Source organism: Ammospiza caudacuta, chromosome 14 (genome assembly GCF_027887145.1).
Source record: "Ammospiza caudacuta isolate bAmmCau1 chromosome 14, bAmmCau1.pri, whole genome shotgun sequence".
In the NCBI taxonomy this organism is placed as follows: domain Eukaryota; kingdom Metazoa; phylum Chordata; class Aves; order Passeriformes; family Passerellidae; genus Ammospiza; species Ammospiza caudacuta.
In genome coordinates, this window is record NC_080606.1 from 4742015 (window position 1) to 4761605 (window position 19591).

Below are 19591 nucleotides of genomic sequence, written 5' to 3' on the forward strand. Positions count from 1 at the left end.
CATTGCCAGGCAGACAGCATGACCATAAGAAGGGCAGCTGAGGGGTGGCAGCATGGGATGGGCATGTGGGAGGGTTGGGACAGGCTGCCAGGAGCGGGGCTCCAACTCTGCAGAATTCTGCATGGGGCAACACAGAAACTTCTTGGCTCTAACCCTGGCAGGGATGCTCTGGGCACTGTGGGATGACAACATGTAGAGGTGACAGAGGACAGTCAGGAACAGCATCCCTGGGGGCTGCAGTGGCAGGAGCCTGGAAACAGTCAGAAATTAATTGTTGTGACACTGACAAATGGTGAATTAATAATTTTCAGCTACTGGGAGGCAGCTCCAGGTTCCTGGCCCAGGGAAATAAGAGTAAACTTGAGAGATGACATCTAATCCAAGAGGCCAGAAAGAAAATATTATCAAGATACTCAAGGCTATGGGAAAGGGAATCCGGGTGTGACAATTGGAAGTAACCTGGGGAGGGGGCCCAGATGCTGGCCTTAGCTGCACACAGCAGCTTTGTGCAGGCACACGAGAGCCAGTGTGGAGCAAATAGGCCAAGGACAGCTGGACATGCAGAGGGAGCCCAGCATGCCAAGCTGGACCCCACATGCCCCAGCAGAGCGAGAATGGTCCCAGCCAGTGGGTGCCATTAACAGCTGTGCAGCTTCCAAGGGCTCTGTGGGACCCTCTGCAAGCTGTCAGCGTCACCCAGGGCTGGGCCAGGCAGCAGCTGTGCCTTTGAGAAAGCTGCAGAGAGGAGTTGGCATTCCAGTCCTGCCTGGAGCCCATCTGCCCATCCCCAGGGCACTGTCCTCCTGTGCAAAGGTGATGGAAAAGCCACGATTCCAGGTGATGGAATCTCCTGCCAGAACATATTTTGCCAGAGCCAAGGACCCACATGCACACAGAAAGGGCTGTTAATTTCCCTGAAAAGTGAAGTTCTCAGAACAATAACATAAAAGTTCTCAGAACTGGAGCAGATAAAAATTAGTCAGAATCATTTGAACCATGTCTAATCTCTTCTGGAACTTTTTGTGTGTGTGTGTGTGAGAGAGAGAGAGAACAAGTGATTTGTGACAGCTTCTCAGGAACACTGAGCAGCTCAGAAGCAGCAGCCAGGCACAGGGCACTCACCCTTCCTGGCAGCAGGAAAATGGCTGTACCACACGGCACAGATCTGCCTGGAGGACCAGGCAGGGCCCCTCATATCAGCACTTCCAAATTACTGCACCCAGCAGAGATGGAGCAAAGAGGGGCTGCAGCCCAGTGCAGTTCTTGATGGGGAAACTCACGGGCACAGGGGCACCCAGGGAACAGCAGTGCAGCAGGGCTGATGCCATCAGCACCCCTGAGTATCCAGAAAATCCATCCCTGATGGACCTACCCCAGCATCAGAGTGGAAATACTGCCATGGAGGAGGTCCCAAACTAAGCCTGCTTTCCTCTGCTGGGTTTCCCTGCAGTAAGTGGGTCAGTGGAGCACTTCTGCTTTCTCTCTTGCTCCTCACATCAGAGGTGTCTCTCAATGAGTCAGGCAGCAGAAACACTCTCTGGAAGCTCCCATGGACTGGTGGGCTCAGCCTGGCCATGGAGGCTGGAGGGTTGTGGTGGTGCCAGGAGGGAGAGGAAGCATTTGAGATGGGGAATGGTGTTTCATGCCTGTGTCTCCAAAGCTGAACAGCAGGTAGGCACCTGGCAGGGAGCTGCAGTGTCAGTGGGCTGCTGAGGGGCTGGGTTCTGTCCTTTACCCACCACACCAGGCTGTGCCTGACCCCAGCACACAGGAGCCCCCAGCCCTGATCCACCTCCACCTTGGCATCCTGCTGGAGAGAGCTGAGCACCTGCACCAGATGAAGGTGCACATGTGCTAGGAAAGATGAGGCCATGCTGCAGGTGCCCAGGCCATCAGATGCTCCTGGGGTCAGCTGCAGCAGAGCCAACAGCTGGAGGTACCAAAGGAGACCTGCCTGGCCCCAGGGCATGAGGGCATCCCTTTGCTCAGGGCAGGGGAGACAAAAGCAGGGACACGTGCTGGACAGGGATGGAAACCTGTCATGTACCAGACATGCAGGAGACCCCAGCACCACCTGACACTGCTGTTCAGATTGGATTTCTAGAGGCCAACTTGCCTCCAGCCATCCCTTCCCCAGCCACATCTTTTCCTCCTGTTCCCAGGGAAGTGCTGTCGTGTCACTGGTCAGAATGCACACACTGCTCCAGCCAGTTCCCCCTCATCAGGGCCGTGCAGGAAACACGTGGGACCTTTCTGGAAACACGTGGGACATTCCTGCAGTTCCCAAAAGCAGTTCCCAAATCCTCCGACCTACGTGCAAGTGGCAACGAGGTGCTGGGATGTTTACTAGCAGGATGTCCTCAGCAGGGCACATGAGCACTGCTGTTAGTTCCTAGAAGTGTTTAGTTCCTAGAAGAGTGTTTGTTTGTTCACCTACCCGTCCCACGCCGCCTGCGCTCCTGCTCCCACTCACACACTGCTTTCCATTAACCCCAAATGAGGGTCAAGTCTCCTCTGTCACAATCTCTCCATGATTTTTTTTTCCTTCTTGTGTCTTGGGATTTCCATCTTTGCTACACCCTGGGCAGCTGGGAATTAGGTGGCATTTGCTCTACAGGAGCTCAAGTGAGTGATGGCTCAGAAATCAGAGTTGTTATTATTTTAGGGGAAACACTAAGATGTGTTCCTGCCAGGCAGCATGTCCAAGCTGCCCAAATCAGCTCCGGAGCAGAGGCCCAGCAGCCCGGGCTGTGCTGGCTGACTGCGCTGCAGCAGGAGCCCCGTGCTGCTCCAGCACACCTGAGCTCGTGTGCCCGTGCGCAGTGCCCACAGTGCCGGGGGGCCTGGGGTCCCTCCAGCGGATGGCAAAACGCGCTGTGACACCCCCAGCCAAGCAAGAGCTCCCATCTCAGAGGGAGCAAACCACCGTGGGCTTTAGGAACCCTTTGTCCCGCCCTGGCTCCGCTGGAGCAGCGCTGTGACCGCACAGCCGAGCCGCTCGGGCGGGAGCAGCAGCGACCCCAGGGACACCGGGGCCGAGGGGCCCGAAGAGCCGCTCCGAGGCCGGGATGCTGCTGCAGCACCGGGCATCTTGCAGGGGGAGCACCGAGAGCACAGCTAGGAGCACGGCGGGGCACAGCCGTGGGCATAACTGAGAGCATCACCGGGACATAGCCGAGGAGGCGCTCCAGGGCGGTGATGCTGCTGCTGCAGCACCGGGCGCTTTGCAGAGGTGACCACCGAGGGCACAGCTGAGGGCACAGCCGGGGCACGGCTGAGGGCACAACCGAGAGCACCATCGGAGCATCGCCGGGGCACAGCCGAGGAGCCGCCCCGGGGCCGCGATGCTGCTGCAGCACCGGGCACCTTGCAGGGAGGAGCACCGAGAGCATCACCGGGGCACCGCCGAGGGCACACCGGGGCATCACCGGGACACAGCCAGGGCACAGCCGAGGGCACCACCAGGGACACAGCCGAGGGCGCCGCCGGGCCATCACCGGTGCACAGCCGAGAGCACCGCCGGGGCACAGCCGAGGGCACCGCCGGGGCACAGCCGAGGGCACGGGCACGGCCCCGCTGCCCCCATGTGCGGTCCCGTTCCTCCCCTTGCGCCCCTTTCCCCTCGGGCCCCTCTTTCTCCCTTCCCGCCCCTCTCTCCCGACCTGCCCGTCCCCGCCCCTGTCCCGGCCCCGTTCCCTCTCTCCCGGTCCCTCTCCCCCGGTCCCGCTGACGCCCGCTCCCGGTGACGCGCACCGTGCCCGCGCCTGCGCGGAGCGCAGCGGCGTCATGGCGGTGCCGGGCGGAGGTGGGCCGGGCCGGGCTGGCCGGGGATGGCTCGGGGCTCGGGGCGCGGGTCCCTCACCCCTCTCCCCCTGCAGCGGGTCCCGGCTCCCCCAGCTCGGCCTCCCCGCTGCAGGGCGCGGTGTCGCTCCCTTTGCCCCGCGCGGCGGCGGCGGCTGCCGGGGCCTGGCCCCGCTTGAGGGACCGAGGGGGCGGCTCCGGGCACGGGCCCCCAGCCCCGGCCGCTCTGCGAGGGGCGGCCCCGAGGGAGTGAGCGGTGCCGGGCGCGGGGTCCCGGAGGCCCTGGGAGGGGGCTGAGGGACGAGGGGGTTCCCGGAGGCCCGGGGAGTGCCATTCCCCTGAGCTGTGTCTGGGCAGGGCTGCTGTGCCCCTGGGCACGCACCGGGCAGCGGCAGGGGCTGTGGTGCCGCGGTCCCGGCACTGAGCCTCTGCAGGTGCCTGCAGGTGCCAAGGACGACACATTCAACGTGCTGGACCTGGCGGAGTACACCAAGAACCGGCCATGGTGGCGCAAGATGTTCGCCCCCAGCTCGGGGTCGAGCGCTGAGAAGTACAATGTGGCCACGCAGCTGGTGATCGGAGGGGTCACGGGATGGTAAGCGGGGCCGGGGCTGCCCTTGCTGCGCTGGCTGCGTCCCCGGGTCACACTGACAGGTGCTGGGAGATCGAGTGGCAGGCATTCAGCAGGCGGGTGCTCAGCCTGCTGTCCCCTGGCATGGTCTGCTCAGCTCTGGGACGTCCTAAATGCTGTCTGTAACTTAAAGAACTGGGACTGGCTCGAAGGGAAGAAAATTGCACCAGTCTGGAATTATTTTTAACTTCTGGTAAAAAGTGGTGCTGTTGAATTAGAACAGGCAGATATGAACCCCTTGAAACAAGGATGCCTTCTCCACTGGAGGTGGATGTGCTTCAGGCATCTGCAATAAAAACCTCCTGGGCTCTCAGTTCCCAGGGTTTCCCGTCACTTGTAGCTGGGACTGAGCATGGCTCTGTTTGTAACTTCATTCCTACAGCATCGTTTGAGTTGAAAATTTTGTGTAACTGTGTAACTGCTTTGCCTCTTGCCATGACCCTCATGTTCACCTGGCAACGGGGTAATTATTTAACAGTGTGTGACAGAGCTTTGTCTTATCACAGAGGTGTGGCCTGGCCACCCTTCTCTTGTAGCTTCACTGAGTGTATTCAGACATGGGTAAAGGCAGGCTGCTGTGTTGTTTGCAGTGCTCATAATGAAACCGTGTTCCAAGGGAAGTGTGGTTTGGGTGGCACAGCACACCAGCCTGTGGCTGCATGACTGAGCACTGGGGTGGTGCTGGCTGCAGGAATGTTTTTCATGCTGAATGCAGGTACCCATTTTGGAGACCAGCCTTAGATCACTGCTGTGTGCTTGTTCCATCCTTTTTCTCTCCTGAGAAATGAAAAGGTAAAGTAAGTAGTTGTTTGCTGCTTACTTTACAATTAAGTAAGAAAGAGGGTTGTGATTTGCTCCCCATGCTCTGTCATGGAGCAGCACATGTGCTCCCTAATTTCCTCTCAGAGATTATACCAATTAAAAAAAAAACTACAAAGCATAAAATCACTTGTTGATTTTGGGGAAATCACAGGTGTCTGGTTACTCTTTTGGGAGAAGGATGAGGTTGAAGAGATAAGAACCAAACAGAAAAAGGCTGGAATGTGCCAGCACAGAGTGAAAAGCTATAAAGCATCAATTTTGTTTGGGTGCAAATCCTTCTCTCTGGTTGCACATGGGTTTCTTCTGCAGTTTGTCAGGCTGTTTCCAGTCCTGGGTAGCTGCTGCCAAAGGCAGCCTGGCCTGTGGGTAGCACGATGAGTAGTGTGTGTGTGAGGTGTTTAATTCTCCTGACCAAATGCTGCTTGATTTGTAGGTGTACTGGATTCCTCTTCCAGAAGGTTGGAAAGCTGGCAGCGACAGCAGTGGGAGGAGGCTTTTTCCTACTCCAGGTGTGTATGAACAGCAGCCCAGGCTTTCTGAGAGCTGTGCTGCTGGGCACAAAGGTCTCTCTAGGAACCACTGCCTGTTGGGGCTTTGTTGGTTGTGAATGTCAGAGGTGTGTGTTCTCCAGGGCACACGGATGCAACAGCAAAGCAGGGTCAGTGTGCATACACCAGTGCAGGACTGCCAGGGCACATCCACTGGGGATCTGCTGCCAAAGGCCAGGCAAAGGCTCAGGAGAGCCTGAGTGGAGCACGAGACAGCTTCAGCTGTCTGGCTGTGGACACAGTGTCCCTGGAGGAACAGCCCTGCATGTCAGGAAGGATTTACCCATATCTGTGCCATGCTTCCTGCCAACCTGGCTTCCCAAGGAGTCCAGCCAGCACAGATGGGGCTCGCTGTAAAGCACTGGGGAGGAGGAGAGAAAGGAGATCTCTCTCTGTCCTCTACCACTTCTGCTGGTTTCCCAGAGCCCTGGCACTGAGGGAAGCTGCTGGGATGTGTTCATGCACCTGGTGCATCCTGGAGCAGGTAGAGCAGCTCTGTTCAGATCTCACCTGTTTGCTCCTCAGGTCTTGTGTGTGACTCATTCTCCCTCACTCTCCTCGTTCTGCCTGTTCTGCTCAAAAGCTTGCTCTGGGCAGAGGGAGTTCCACAGCTGAATCACCCTGAGCAGATAAAACACTTGGAGAGGAATGGGCTATTAATAGCTGTGTTCACCCACAGCAGCAGGAGAACTGCAGGGAGTCCCAGCAATATCCATGGCAGTTGTGAGGGGGAGGTGATACCAGCTTTACATTGAGGAACAGAGGCTGAGGCAGGCTGGGCTGCAGTGTGTGCCCAGCAGCTGGGGGTTACTGTGGGAGACAGATGTTGCAGAACACTTGGCACAGCTCCAGGGGTGGTGTTCTGTCCAATTTTTAAAGCAGTGTGCCCCCCAGTGAGTGGGAGGTGGCTGTGGTCAGGGAAGGTGGCTGAGCAAGGGGTCTGTTTAGCCCTGGTCATGCAGGACTTCAGGAACTTTTTTCTAATCCCCAAAACTCTAGATTGCAAACCACACAGGATACATCAAGGTGGACTGGAACCTAATACAGCGGGACATGAACAAAGCCAAGCAGCAGCTGAAATTTCACACCAGTGGTGACAAAATGCCTGCAGAAGTGAAAAGCAGAGTGGATGAGGTGAGACAGCTCTCCCAGGCCATGTGCTGGAGGGACAGCAGAAAACAGGATTGCCTCTGGAACTGTTACAGATGTTCAGTTGTGCCAATACAAGTAGGGAATTCTTGCATGACAGCAAAATGGGAGAGATGGCAAAAGTTGTGGATGTTGCCTGCCTAGAGTTTAGGAAGACATCATTTCCCACAGCATTCTCCTGGAGGAGCTGGCTGCTCGTGGCTGGGCAGGGTGAAGATCTGGCTGTGTGCTGGTGCACTTAGGGAGGGGAGCTTATTAGGTAGGAAGTTTTCCCAAATCTGAGCAGTGGCATCTCTGTGAGCATCACTTGCCTCAAGAACAAACAGTCTGAGGGATTTCTTCTTGGCAGGAGGGTCAGTGAGTGGCCTGATGTTGTTGAACACTGTTGTCTCTTCTCACCCCTACTTAGGTGGTCATATTTCTGAAGAAGAATGCTATCCTGACTGGAGGGTTTGCTGGAGGATTCTTGTTTGGAATGGCATCCTAGAAGCTGCACTCTCATGCCCAACTTCCCCTCCCCTCCTCTACTGCTGTTATCTCTCACTTAGAAGTCAAAGGATGTTGCCAACAGACTCAGTCCCATCTGCTCACAGGTTCCAGCCCTTATTTCTTATAATGCTGCTTCTGATTTCCACTTTTTTCTTCTATCTGGGCTGTTAGTGTGCTGGGCTTGGTCTGGAAGCTCACAACTCCCAGTGTATCATGATTTCCCACCAAATACACCCAGACTCAAATTTTTTAATGAGTTTCAACTTCATAAAAATGTAGTGGCAGAGAAACCTCTTAAATGTGCTTCTTGCAGGTGCTCAGGACTGTTATATGTACCTTTGTCTGCCAGTATATTGTGTCAGCTCTTCACTACAATTCAGCTTTCAGCATTCCTGCCCTGGTACCTGGAACACCTCTGCTTCCCTCTGCACAGAGGTGATCTGTGCAATCCAAAATGTGGTTGACAATCCTGGGGTGGATGCAGAAGTGTCAAAGCTGCCTGAGCTGTGTCCAGGACAGGGGAATATGGATTTTCCTGTCCTCCCCCTGCTGTTTCACTGCACATAGGTGGCCATTTGGCTTTGTCTCTGCTGGTGTCCTTCCCCATACTGGAATTGCAGCACTGGCACTGCTGATGGAAACAGCACTGAGGCTGACTCTCCAAGCCCTTTTCTCATCATGTGTTCTGAAAGTCACCAAGTTCTGTTCTGCAGAACCATCTGACTGCTCAGCCCTTGAGGCTCTCTCCTGCTTCCAGCAGGCCCAGCCTGGCTGTGTCACATGGGGGCATTTCAGCTGTGCCACTTACTGTAAATCACTCTGGGCCTCTGACTGGGCTTTCCATGTGTGCCACAGCCTTCTCTGGTCACTCTGGCATTGGTGATGCTCCTTGAGCTGTAATCATGTGGGACAGGATTGTAGACAGGAAATGCATCCAATGCATCCCTGCTCAGGGTACACTGTACTGGTCCAGGTCCCTGTTGCCAGCTGTACTGGAGAAAGGGGGATGTGAAATCTGGAGTGCAGTCCTTTACTTGCCTCTGAAGAGCACAAATTCCTTCTCCCTGGTCTCTGCAAGCAACTGAAATGATAAGACTTTAGTGAAAACCAGACCATGCTCTTGTGAGAGCAGTTCATTTCATATTTCTGCCTCAGTTATGTCCCTTCCTTCTTTGTGTTTGCCATTTCCACAAGAAAAGGTGTTTGCTTAATTCCATCAGCTGCAGCCCTTCTCGTGCAGGAGATGAGGCTCCCCAGGTGCAGAGCTCAGTCTGACTCAGTGCATTGTGTGCAGTACAGACAAACATCACCCAGGGCATTCTGCAAGCACAGAGACTTGTCTGACAACGTGGTGATGTCCTCCAACAGGTATAGGTAGGAGTTCTTGCCCAGAATGTGGGATTTTATGTGAAAGTCAGCTCATCTTTCGTGGGAAACATGGTAGGGAGCAATGGCAATCATGGGTGGGTGGTTTGCAGCACCTGGCTCAGCAGCTGCACCCCATTTCCAGTGTGTGCAAAGGCTTTGTGATCTTCTGCTCTCAGTGTGGCTGGAAAGGGGATCCTGCCCTGGGAGCTGCTGGCAGAGCTGAAGTGCTGGGTTCTTCCACTAGGGGGTTTGGAATGAGCACATGCAGTTGGTAATTTTGTTTCAGCTCTGCTGATTGAAATGTCCATATAGCAACACATTGATTCAGCTGAGGTTTTCTTCACCTTCAGGATCTGAAAAGAGGCTGCAGATAATCAGGAGATTAAAGTTGCTGTCTTTGTCTTTGCTCCTGTCCTGCCATACATGGCCAACGAGAATGAAGGAGTAGCTGGGCTCACATCCTTTAACAATGGCCTTCCTAAAGGCCATTCTGGACTGCAGGAGTGATGGGATGCAGCAAACAGGTCTAAAATAAATTCCTGTTTAGCAGTGGGGTTACAGACAGTGGTGGGGCTTTTGGGATTTGGTTTGTTTTTCTGTAGGATCTGCAGATGTGAACATGCATGAATAGATACATTGGTCTTGCAAGGTATCTCTTGTTCCTGTAGGACAACAGCATTGCTGCTCTTTGGCTGAATGGGCTGCAGAACACAATTTCTGAGATGCACTGATCTCCACAAAGCTGTCTCCAATGGCAAAGCTCAAAGCAAATCATTAACAGACCTTAGGGGTGTTTTTCTGGCTCAATAAGTCACTGCTTCTGCTCAGCCCTAGGTGGGCTGAGTTCTGCTGAAGTCCCAGTTTGCTACAGGGAGAAATGGCCCTGAGAGGGAGCTAAAATGCTGCTGAAAGGGGAAACAATCAACAGATTTATGCTGGGTTTGATGTGAATGTAGGCAGGGGATGGACGAGCACATCAGGATGTGGTAAATCTTTCTGATGTGCTGGTGTTGGGCTCATGGCTGGCACTGATGGATGCTGTGGGGCAACACTGGAAGCTTTGATGCTGGATCAGTCTCTGTGGGGATGCATTTTCATTGCTGCAGGTGCCAAGATGAGGTGTCCCTTCCCTTCCCCACTCCTGCTCCTTTTAGTGTTTCAACAACTTCTGACATATGTTACACTCTGAGATTTCAAACACATCAGGCTTTTAAAGTGGTTTTATATATTATATGTATGTAAATGCTTGTTGAAGTGATATTTTATTAAACAGTTTTGCTCTAAATGCTTTTCTGTGTGAGGTCTGTTGGCTTCCTGGGAACCAGCACATTCCTGTCTCACTGAGTGAGGGAAGCACCCACAGCAGCAGGAGTGTGGCAGGTAGCACCTGGGGACATGGCTTAGTGCTCCACTTGGCAGTGCTGGGGGAATGGTTGGACTCCATCTTGAAGGTCTTTTCCAACATAAATGAATTTATGGGGGTATCAGCCTCCCCTCATCCACACAGGTAACCTGGGCTACCTTAATAAATCCCTCTCCATGATCATCCTGGCACCAGTCACACATATTCCCAAGAGTATGGGATGCTGCTAGGGCAGGAGGTGGGTCTGTATGAGTCTGTAGCCAGCCTGGGTTGCCTCTGCTGAGCAAATTTGTTCCACCCAACTTCAAATGGGCATGGAGACAAGGCTATTTCTTTTTCATAGGTGCAACAGAAGCCTATATATATATATATATATATTATCTAGATTTTTCTTAATATATCTAAATATATATTTTTTATCTATTTATCTGTTATTGACTTTCTTTCCACTGTTCCTGCTCAGATAGGGCAAAAGAGAAAAATTAGCTACTTGTCAGTGTTTGAGGTGGTTCACAACATTGTCATCATTTTTCCCTACTTTTCAGAGACACTAAACCCTGTTTTGTCTTAAAGGCTTTTTCTTGGAGGGGACAGCAGTGGGAGGGGAAGACAAGCCCTAAATTATTCTGCTCTTCAGCCCCAGTAACAAAAATACCAAGCAGCTTCTATTGAAACATGATCTCACATGGCTCTGGGCTGTGAATGGCAGCCAAGCCGCCCAGCCTGCAGCTCAACAAACAAGCAGAGACCACAATTTGTTCCAGTCGTTTATTTTGTACCATGGTATTTCAGAGCAGTGAATACAGATGGTTTGCTCTTCTAGGCTTCAGTACACACAACTATTGTGCCTAGACCTCAGTGGTTTATAGAAGCTCTATTTCATAAGTAAGTTGTACTTGATCACAGCACAAAAGTCCTTTACGGCTAGATCTAATACAGAGTTAGGGCTAGTGGGTTGGGAGCCTGATATTTGGGTGCCTGGACTCCTGCTACAGGGGACAGCAGACAGGCAGCTCTGAAGGGTGGTGCAGGAACCTGTCTATGAGCTCTTCCTACAGGTCACAGGAAATTCTGCTGCATGGCTGAGAGCTTCTGGAAAGCCATCTCTCCTGGGGCCCAGACACAGCCGGCTTGGGAGTGAGTCTGGAATGTTGTGTGGAAAATAACTGCCTGCCACTGCTTGTTCAGTAAGCAGCACCTAAGTCAGTTCTTGGATCTAGCCCAGGGCTCTGTGACAGGCCTTTGGGTATCAGCAGTTTTAACTAGACTTGGATTCAAAGCATATTGCTTAAAGGTGTTCAATTAGACATAAATTTATAAATTTTGTATCAACAGTCAAATCTTTCAAATGAATATTGCTTTTTTAAAAAAATATCCTATCCCTGTAGCAATCCCTGAAATTATATTCCCGTAACATCTTTATCTTTATCATGCAAATAGCAGCGTGTAGGCAATTCAAATATAAAATAAACAACTCTGTCCAGTGGAAAAGTGAGGCACTTAGGCAAAGTGACTTGCAGTCACTCATGATCTATACAAGACTTAGGAACAATCATCAGACCTGATGCCCATTCTTGAGCTTGAACCACTGGACAGGCAAATGTTGTCTGGAACTACTGCACGGTGGCAGCACTACCTTTGTTGTATCAAGATGGGTTTGTTTCATGTTTAAACTCACTCTCCTGAGCTCATTTCCTGAACCTCTCGCTCCAGAAGCCAGAATAACTCTGTTCCAATTCTCCATTTTTAGAGCAAGGATGGATTAGAGTAAGGTAAGCATCCTAAAAACATCAAGTTGACATTTCACAGGTGTGATGCAGAGGCAACATAGATTATGTTTTCGTACAGAAAATAAAGTTTGTTAACCAGGCCATAAGTTGGTACTGTGTAATGCTTTTTGGTGTGCTGAACGGTGTGTTCCAGGAGCAATCTGGCTTTTCTGAAAGTCTAAAGAAGGCTTGAAAAAACACACACGAGCTCTTCAAGTGAGTCCATGCTTTGTGTTACTGAGGTGGTGGGGAAATTCCTTTTGAAGTCAACTTAGCCTTTTCTCTCTCCATTTCTTCTCTCTCAAACCCTGAACAACAGACAGACCTGCCCTTGGTGAACCGAGCGCAGCATTTCCGCATCTCCTGGAGCGCAGCTTCGCACTTGGACTCCACGTAGTTGTTCGCTGGAAAAGGAGGAGACACCAGGTCTGCAGAGAGGAACAGGCTTTGTTCCCTGAGGGAGCACACCCTGCCCAGCTCTGCAGCTGCTTACAAGCATTCCATCATTTTCTTGCTCACAGCTGTCTAAGGCTGTGGCTCTCTGTGACTCAGAGAGGAGTCCTGCAGGAAGAGACTCAGGCTGGTTTGAGTTAAGAACCACCTGCCCAGAAACATGCACAGCCCCCTGCTCTGCCCTGGGTGAGCTCTGCAAGCACTACACAGCTGCACTCTGACTTTTAAAAGATTAAAAGAAGTAACAGCTGCATAATGTGAGACACACAGCACCCGTGGAGAGCCCCGAAAGCAGCAGTGAACACCTTCTGGTTAATGAGCAAACCACACTGCTGTGATCACTGCGCTATGAATTCCCTGACTGGGTTGATGAGTGAGCTGTAATACAAACACAGAGATCGCCCCTGAGAAAAGGGTTGTGGTGATTTCTGCAAGCTGGCAGCCCAGGAGGCACAGCAGGCTCTTGGAGAGGAGAGCTGATCTCTCTCTGCCATAACCTGCAATTGATGAGTGCTCCGAGGCTCTCCTAATTGTCCCTCTGCATTTGCAGCTTTGTTTCTCCTAACTGTCCCTCTGCCTTTGCAGCTTTGTTTCTAAAACTGTACCTATGTACAGGCACACCATCATCTGTCAAGGATGCATTGCTGAAAGTCACACACAGATAGCAAAACACAAAAGAGATTTACAGCAGGCATTCAGTCTCACAGAGGAGCAGCAAGATCTTTGGAACAATGACTTTTGAGAAGTCAGCATCTCCCAAAGGTGCAGCTCCCACCCTCCATCTCACACACTGGGTACAGTGACTGTGCATTCCTCAGTTAAGGCTCTGTACTTTAATTTTTACAGGGGAAAATTGCTTTGCTCTCTGTCAACAGCTGCTTCATCTGTGCCCATCAGACAGCTCCACAGCACAAAACATGAACAGCAGCAGTGACAGGGACTGGACATGCAGCAAAGAGCTTCTCTGCCAACACTTAACCATTCAGATCAACACTGTACACAAACCTACACAGACAAAACACTTGGAATAACTTCCACAAATGTTATAAAAAGAACATTGCCACAGATGGGACCAAAACAGGGTCAACCATCAGCTTTTAAGTGCAGTAATATAGGGAGAGAAGGCAGTTCTTTGTGGGAGAATGCTCCAAACCATGAGGGCATTAAAGGTAGTCTCTAGACAATTGCTGGGGACATGAAAACCATCTCACACCTCAAGGACAGATCACCTAACCCGTTCCTGACAGAGCTCTTGAAACACCCCTGGAGCAGCTCTGCAGTCTTCTCATACCATCCACCTACTCCCTCACTAACCACACTGTAAGAGAGCTTATTATAAATGTCTAGCTCTCCCTGCCCACAGCTGAGTCCCAAAAATACACCTGGGATCTCACTGCCAGCATGGAGCACTCTACAAGCACATTACTGTTACTAATGATCTGCTTTATACTAATGAGGTCTCATTATTTACAATTAAGCACAAAGCAATTCTATTAAAGTCAGACATTATAATTTTGTTCATTTTGCAACCAGCTAATGTGATTTGTTCCTTCTCAAGGTGAAAGGACAAGGTTAATTTAAAAGAATTAAGTTCCACCAAAAATCAGGACACCAAAGACAAAATGACATTTGGTACCTTGCAAGCATTTCTGTATTTCACAGGCTTGTTTCTGGCAGGGATCCTTCCGGGACATGTTCAGGAACTAAAATGACAGAAAATGTTACTGTAGATCAGGGATCTTCTCAGGGGGTGGGGAAAGACAATGTCCTACAGCCACATCTTTCAGGAGCTCCCCATTTCCCCCACTGCCATCATTCAGAAAACATCTACAGCTGCTTCCAGGTGCCTGCCAACATACACAAGAACTCTGTCTGGCTAAAAGATGATGATGGGGACAATGAATAAAGGAAGTTTAATGTAACTAAGCCTTCTTCTTTTCTCTAGTTAAAATGTATCCTTTTCCACATGGATTTACAAAGATTCCAGAAAATATTCAAATTAACATGGCTGACTAAATTTTAAGAGTTTTCTATCTCTAGACCTTATACTGAGACATGTATTTATGTGAAATCCACCTCTGTGAGCTTTACACAACCAAAGACTTGGTGGCAAGTCATGGAACCACAGCTGGAGAAGGCATTTAAAAAAACAATCACCCAAACAACTCAGTTATGTATATGCCATAAAGCCAACAAGGGCTCTTTTCATTTTGTTTCAGGAGAAAGTCTCTTGGAAATCCTCTCCCTCTGTCCAAAAAACCCCTCAACCAGATTGGAGGACAGCTCCATCTTGTTCAAACCCATTAGAGAAGGATTTCAGACACCTGAGTTGATTTTTCTGCAGCTGAGACACCTGTAACTGTGTCAGTGTAAGATCAAAAGCCAAGCAAAAGCTGGTGGTACCAGTAGTTGGATGGGAGACCTCTGAGGAAAGCACCAGTGTCACTGAAAGTGGTGGTGAGACTGAACCCTCTGAGGCTCTGCTCAGAGCTGCGAGCTGCTGCCTGTCCAGTTTCTGACAAGCCACAGCCCCCAGCAGTTTGCAGTGTCACCAGGGCATTGCTTGCAGCATCCTGGCCGAATTCCATCTGGGGCAATCACATTCTGGCTACCTAGAACTCCCCCTGATGCTTCACTAGGTCACAATACTCCTCTTCACTGCCTGTCCTAAACTCTTGTGTGATGCTGTACGTGTGGTTTAACTGCTTCCACCTCAAAGGTGGCTGCATTTCAGTGGAGAGAGAACCTTTTATTGTACAAAACAGACAATGGCATCTTCCTAGAGCCACTGCTCCTGAAAGACAAAAATTCATACAGAAGAAAGACTGGGAGTAAACAGTGCACAGTACAAAGCAGGGGTAATGTCTGCACATACCAGATTAATCCCCAGGCACGAGTTTAAGCAGCAGTTCTTCAACACCATCAAGCTGAAAGTGACAAGGAAAAGTTCAATACGTCTACAGTTACTGTGGTTGAGCTAATGGACTTCAACAAAGTAACAGTCCTTTGCCGTCCCTCAAGGATCTCAAATGACTTCACAAACAGGAATGACTATGTTCTATTGTCGCCACCATCCTTACCATGAGATGGTGCTCTATCTCCCAAACGCGAGAGTTACTATCCCTGTACTGCTCACCCTGGGACAGCTGCCACATGTGAGGCAGCCGGGATGGGGGGAGCTGGCTGGGTCGCAGCGCCTCACCCAGGGGAACCTGAACTCTTTGGATCCGAGCCCTCAGCATACCTTCCTCCTGGGGGAGAGTAACAAACAGAGCAGGCAGTTACTGGCAGAGGCACCTGAAACAGCAACGCTACAACCAGGGGGAAGCTCAAAGCGCACACTTGCCTCTTCCGCAGCCACGAGCCAGGTTTTGCGGTGCTCATCGCAGTAAACCCCCACGCGGCGCACCCAGAGGCGCACGGGAGGAGCGCCTGCCTCCCCTCCCTGCGCCATCCCTCGGGCGCTGCCGCAGCTCAGCCGGACGGCATCGGCCCGCGGGCTGCACTCGCGGCCTCTGGAGCTCCGAGCACATCCACGGGGAGAGCTCCCGCAGCCGGCAGCCAGGTGGTGTCTGACTCTTGGAGGAGATGCTACGTGCGGAAATGTCCCTAAAAGTCAGCTCGAGAGGCTGAGGTGGCGCCTAAGCCAGCGGAAACGTCAGGCCAAGTTGTACAGTGGGACACGCGGGTCGGGTGGCGTTGGTAAGGCATTCTGGGGCAAAAGGTGCTATTGGTACCAAGTTAAACCCTGGGAGTATTGGCTTTGCTCATTCCACTAACAGTCCTATTAACAGTCTTTGTGTAAAATGGGGGGAAAAAGAGGTGTCTAAATCCCAAAAGCAAAACTGGTGAGCAGCAGTGAGGTGAGCTCAGCAGGAACGGAGATCACTCCGGAGACAGAGCACAGGGCTCGGTGAGCAGGACTCTCATCTTTGGAGCTCGCTGAGCTGTCGGGGTGCAGGATCCTTTGTCTCATCTCTCGGGGTGGCAGCACTGTCCATTCACACCCAAACTCCTCGGGAGCAGCGCTCAGGACTGTGTCACTCGGCTTTTGGCTGGTCACAGAGAGCCACCGACACGGGTAGAGGAGCTTGGGGCACTGAGGTGGTTCCTGCTACTGTAACTTTTGTGTAACAGCACGTTTATCTGTGTGCCAGTTAGATCAAGCTGAGCCATGAGCAAATGGAGGTCAGGGGAAATGATTCTCTTTGAACCCTAGAAGAGGTAATCAAAATGGTACAGACAGTCTTCATCCTTTATCTAGGTGTAAAGTAGAACAAAGTTAAGCTGTAACACATACAACATCCTCCTGCTATGAAGCAGATGCAATATTCTTTATCCCAGTGAAACACAGTGGTCTTCTGAAAACTTGTAAGGTTATAAGGCATATTTCAAACAGGAGCAAGAAAATCTGGGTACAAAATAAAGGAGGGAAGGTCAGGGAGAGAAAAAAAAAAACTTGTTATACATTGGGCTGCATTTATAACAGAAAATACTCTTCCATGATGCCTTCCATATCTTACATCAGTGTTTCTCTATCTTTTTGAGCCAGAGGAGCACTCAGCCTTTTTGAGAACAAACCACTAACCACGGGTCAGCCTGAACAGCACCATCACAAAGAAAACTTTGAGTGCTCTTTTATTACTTCTGTTTTTCACCCATTCTGTTTGTTGCCTTGCTTGATGTGTGGGGATGTGTATGTGCCCCACACAAAGCAGCACTGTTCTGGCTGCCATCCTGTGATGAGGGACAGGCATTCCAAGGAATGCCCCACCAGCTGGATCACTGGCATTTAGAGGAATGTGACTGCAGCCTGACAAGCCTCACAAGGCCTTCAGGGATTAGGGTTAAAAGGACATTTCTGTAACTCTTTTCCCTTCTGCTTTACCCTAAGCCACATTACAAATTTAAACCCCTGTGTGGAAATGCAGAAATTGCCACTGATCATTTTCAGTCAGCTGAACATAATCACCCCAGGTGGAATTCGGCCAGGATACTCTGCAGTAAACTGCAAAAAGTTCCATCATGATCAGAAATGCCCAAGAACTTGCTCTCATTCCATTCAAAGCTGGAATTCTTACAAGTCATCATCCCCAGAACCAGAAGGCTCAAGACTGGCTCCAGTAATAGAAAATTGAGTCTCAGTAAATGAACTGTGTTTCCTACAGCAGGTAAGCTCTCCTGGAAGGTCTCCTCTCCAAACACTGCCCTGGTTCAGGCTGGCTGAACCACAGGGAGCAGGACCAAAGCACAGCATGCACGTTTGGGTCCATGGGCAGTGGAGATGGCAGCAGTGACAGAGCCAGGACAACAGAACAAGGTCTCATGCAGAGGACACTGTGCAGAATGGGCAGAGGTTTGTGTGTGCTGTCACCCTGTGCCCCAAGCTCCCCCAGAACTGCAAAGCTCAAAGGCTCAGTCTGGCCTGTGGAGGTGCCCAGGTGGTGCCACATGGAAAACCCTGAGGTCAGGCAAAACCTTCAGCTGGGTCTGGGGTGGGACAGGAATGGGATTGGGATGGGACAGGAATGGGGTTCAAGGTGGGACAGGAATGGGATTGGGATGGGACAGGAATGGGGTTCAAGGTGGGACAGGTTTCTGCAGCACCCAAACACACCAAAGGAACTGGAGATTCCACAAGCACACACCCAGACAGTGCACCTGAAAGCACACACAGCGTCTCATTGCTGCAGGTTTGATTAGAAAGCAAAAACAAAGCCTGAAGAAAGACATGGGTGGAAGGAGAAGAGAGCTTACTTATATTTTAAACAAGTTTTAAACCCAAGTTCTTACTCTGCTTGCTTCATAACCTATCAAAAACCCCGTCACAACCAAGAAAAACCCCAACAGCTTAAATGTGCAGGATTGCAGCATCATCCTTTGAGACTTTAACATTCCCATGCTGTAGAAGGCTGAGCTGTTCAAAGTGCTGCTTGGGGAGATTCCAACCCCAGTCCTCACAGACAGGAATAACACTGGCAGATGTTCTGTCCATCTTAGCATCAACCTTAGAAGTTTAATGCTGTTCTGGGACCTGGATGGATTTCTGAGCCATAATATATGGATAAATGTCAAAATGGCCAGGAGGAGGAATGCAGCTTGTAGTGACGACAATTTATTTGGTTTTAAGTTGGGTACATTAAAATATTTTATGGAAACAGTGACAGAAATTGCTCCAGATGCTGCCTGGACCACCCCAGAGCTGGAGGTCAGTGTGCTGAATAAACTGCACCCTTTATCACTTTTTGATCTAAAAAGCAGCAGGGAGTTCAGCTGCCATTTAGGCAGCAAGGAGGAGCAGTGCTGAGGCTCAGCAGTGCTGTGCTGCCACAGTTACACCCCAAAGCACGGCTGGCCAGCCTGGCCTTCCCCTGGGGCTTCAGAGCTGCCTGCACGCCTCAGGGCTACGAGCGTGCTGAGCCTTCCTGACAAACCCAGCCCGGCTCTGGCAACAGCTCGGGGATCTGGTGACTTAAGGGCATGTGCAGACACTCTAAAGCTTCTTCTTGGGGGTTTGACTCTACTCTGCCTGGAGCAAGCCCCTCTGACTCCACGCTCCGCTCTGCCCGACCTACGGAGGGGTAGCAGATGCTCACCGACCAGCCGGGCTGTCCAGCAGCGTGGGGAGGGCAGGCCGAGCTTTGGTGGGATCTAAAAAAACAGGAAGACAAAGAGATGGATATAATGCGGAGGGAGCCACGCAGAGGGGCGAGGGAGGGGACGCAAGGGCCGGGCCGGGGAGCGGGAGCGGGGGCAGAGCGGCCAAGCCGGGCAGGGAGGGCCGGAGGGGAGGGGGTGTGGCGCAGGCGTGGGGCCGGAGCGGCCATGGCGGGGCGGCCGGGCGGGAGGAGGGCGCAGCACATCGCCACAGCCACCGCGTTCCCCCGGGCGGGGCCGGCCGGGCGGGCGGCCCTGGCCGTGAGGCGGCGGCGGGCGGGGGCCGGGCCGGGCCCGCCATGACCTACCTGCACCCGCGCCGTGACCGCCGCGCCGCGTGCGCCGCGCTAAGCCGTCCCCCGCCCCCCGGACCCGCCGCCTCCCCGCCCCTGCCCGCAGGCCCCGGAGGCCGGGCCCGGGGCCGAGCCGAGTGGGGTTAAGCCGGATCGGGCCGGGCCGTCCCGTCCAGGCCCGGCCCTGCCATCCCCCGCCGCTCCGCCCCGGGCATCGGCCGCCGGGCGGAACCCGGGCGGAACCCCGG

At 52.1% G+C, this 19591-nt stretch overlaps 2 protein-coding genes across 4 annotated transcripts; one reads left to right on the top strand and one right to left on the bottom strand.

Annotated features, from left to right (window-relative positions):
* Positions 1-3781: 3781 nt before the first annotated feature.
* FUNDC2 (FUN14 domain containing 2) lies at positions 3782-10093 on the top strand. Its single transcript, XM_058813868.1, has 5 exons — positions 3782-3805; positions 4246-4396; positions 5688-5763; positions 6802-6936; positions 7361-10093. The coding sequence occupies exons 1-5, from the start codon at positions 3787-3789 to the stop codon at positions 7436-7438; spliced, it is 459 nt and encodes a 152-aa protein (XP_058669851.1). The 5' UTR covers positions 3782-3786; the 3' UTR covers positions 7439-10093.
* Positions 10094-10934: 841 nt separating this feature from the next.
* Positions 10935-19535, bottom strand: CMC4 (C-X9-C motif containing 4). 3 transcript variants are annotated; one of them, XM_058813871.1, is made up of 4 exons: positions 19359-19535; positions 18990-19044; positions 14030-14096; positions 10935-12344 (listed from the first exon to the last, which is right to left on the bottom strand). In XM_058813871.1, the coding sequence occupies exons 3-4, from the start codon at positions 14085-14087 to the stop codon at positions 12175-12177; spliced, it is 228 nt and encodes a 75-aa protein (XP_058669854.1). In that variant the 5' UTR covers positions 14088-14096; positions 18990-19044; positions 19359-19535; the 3' UTR covers positions 10935-12174. The 3 variants fall into 3 exon arrangements, with proteins under 3 accessions (XP_058669854.1, XP_058669853.1, XP_058669852.1); XM_058813870.1 differs by lacking the exons at positions 18990-19044; positions 19359-19535 and adding exons at positions 15269-15320; positions 15474-15631; XM_058813869.1 differs by lacking the exons at positions 18990-19044; positions 19359-19535 and adding exons at positions 15269-15320; positions 15530-15562.
* Between the last annotated feature and the right edge of the window lie 56 nt (positions 19536-19591).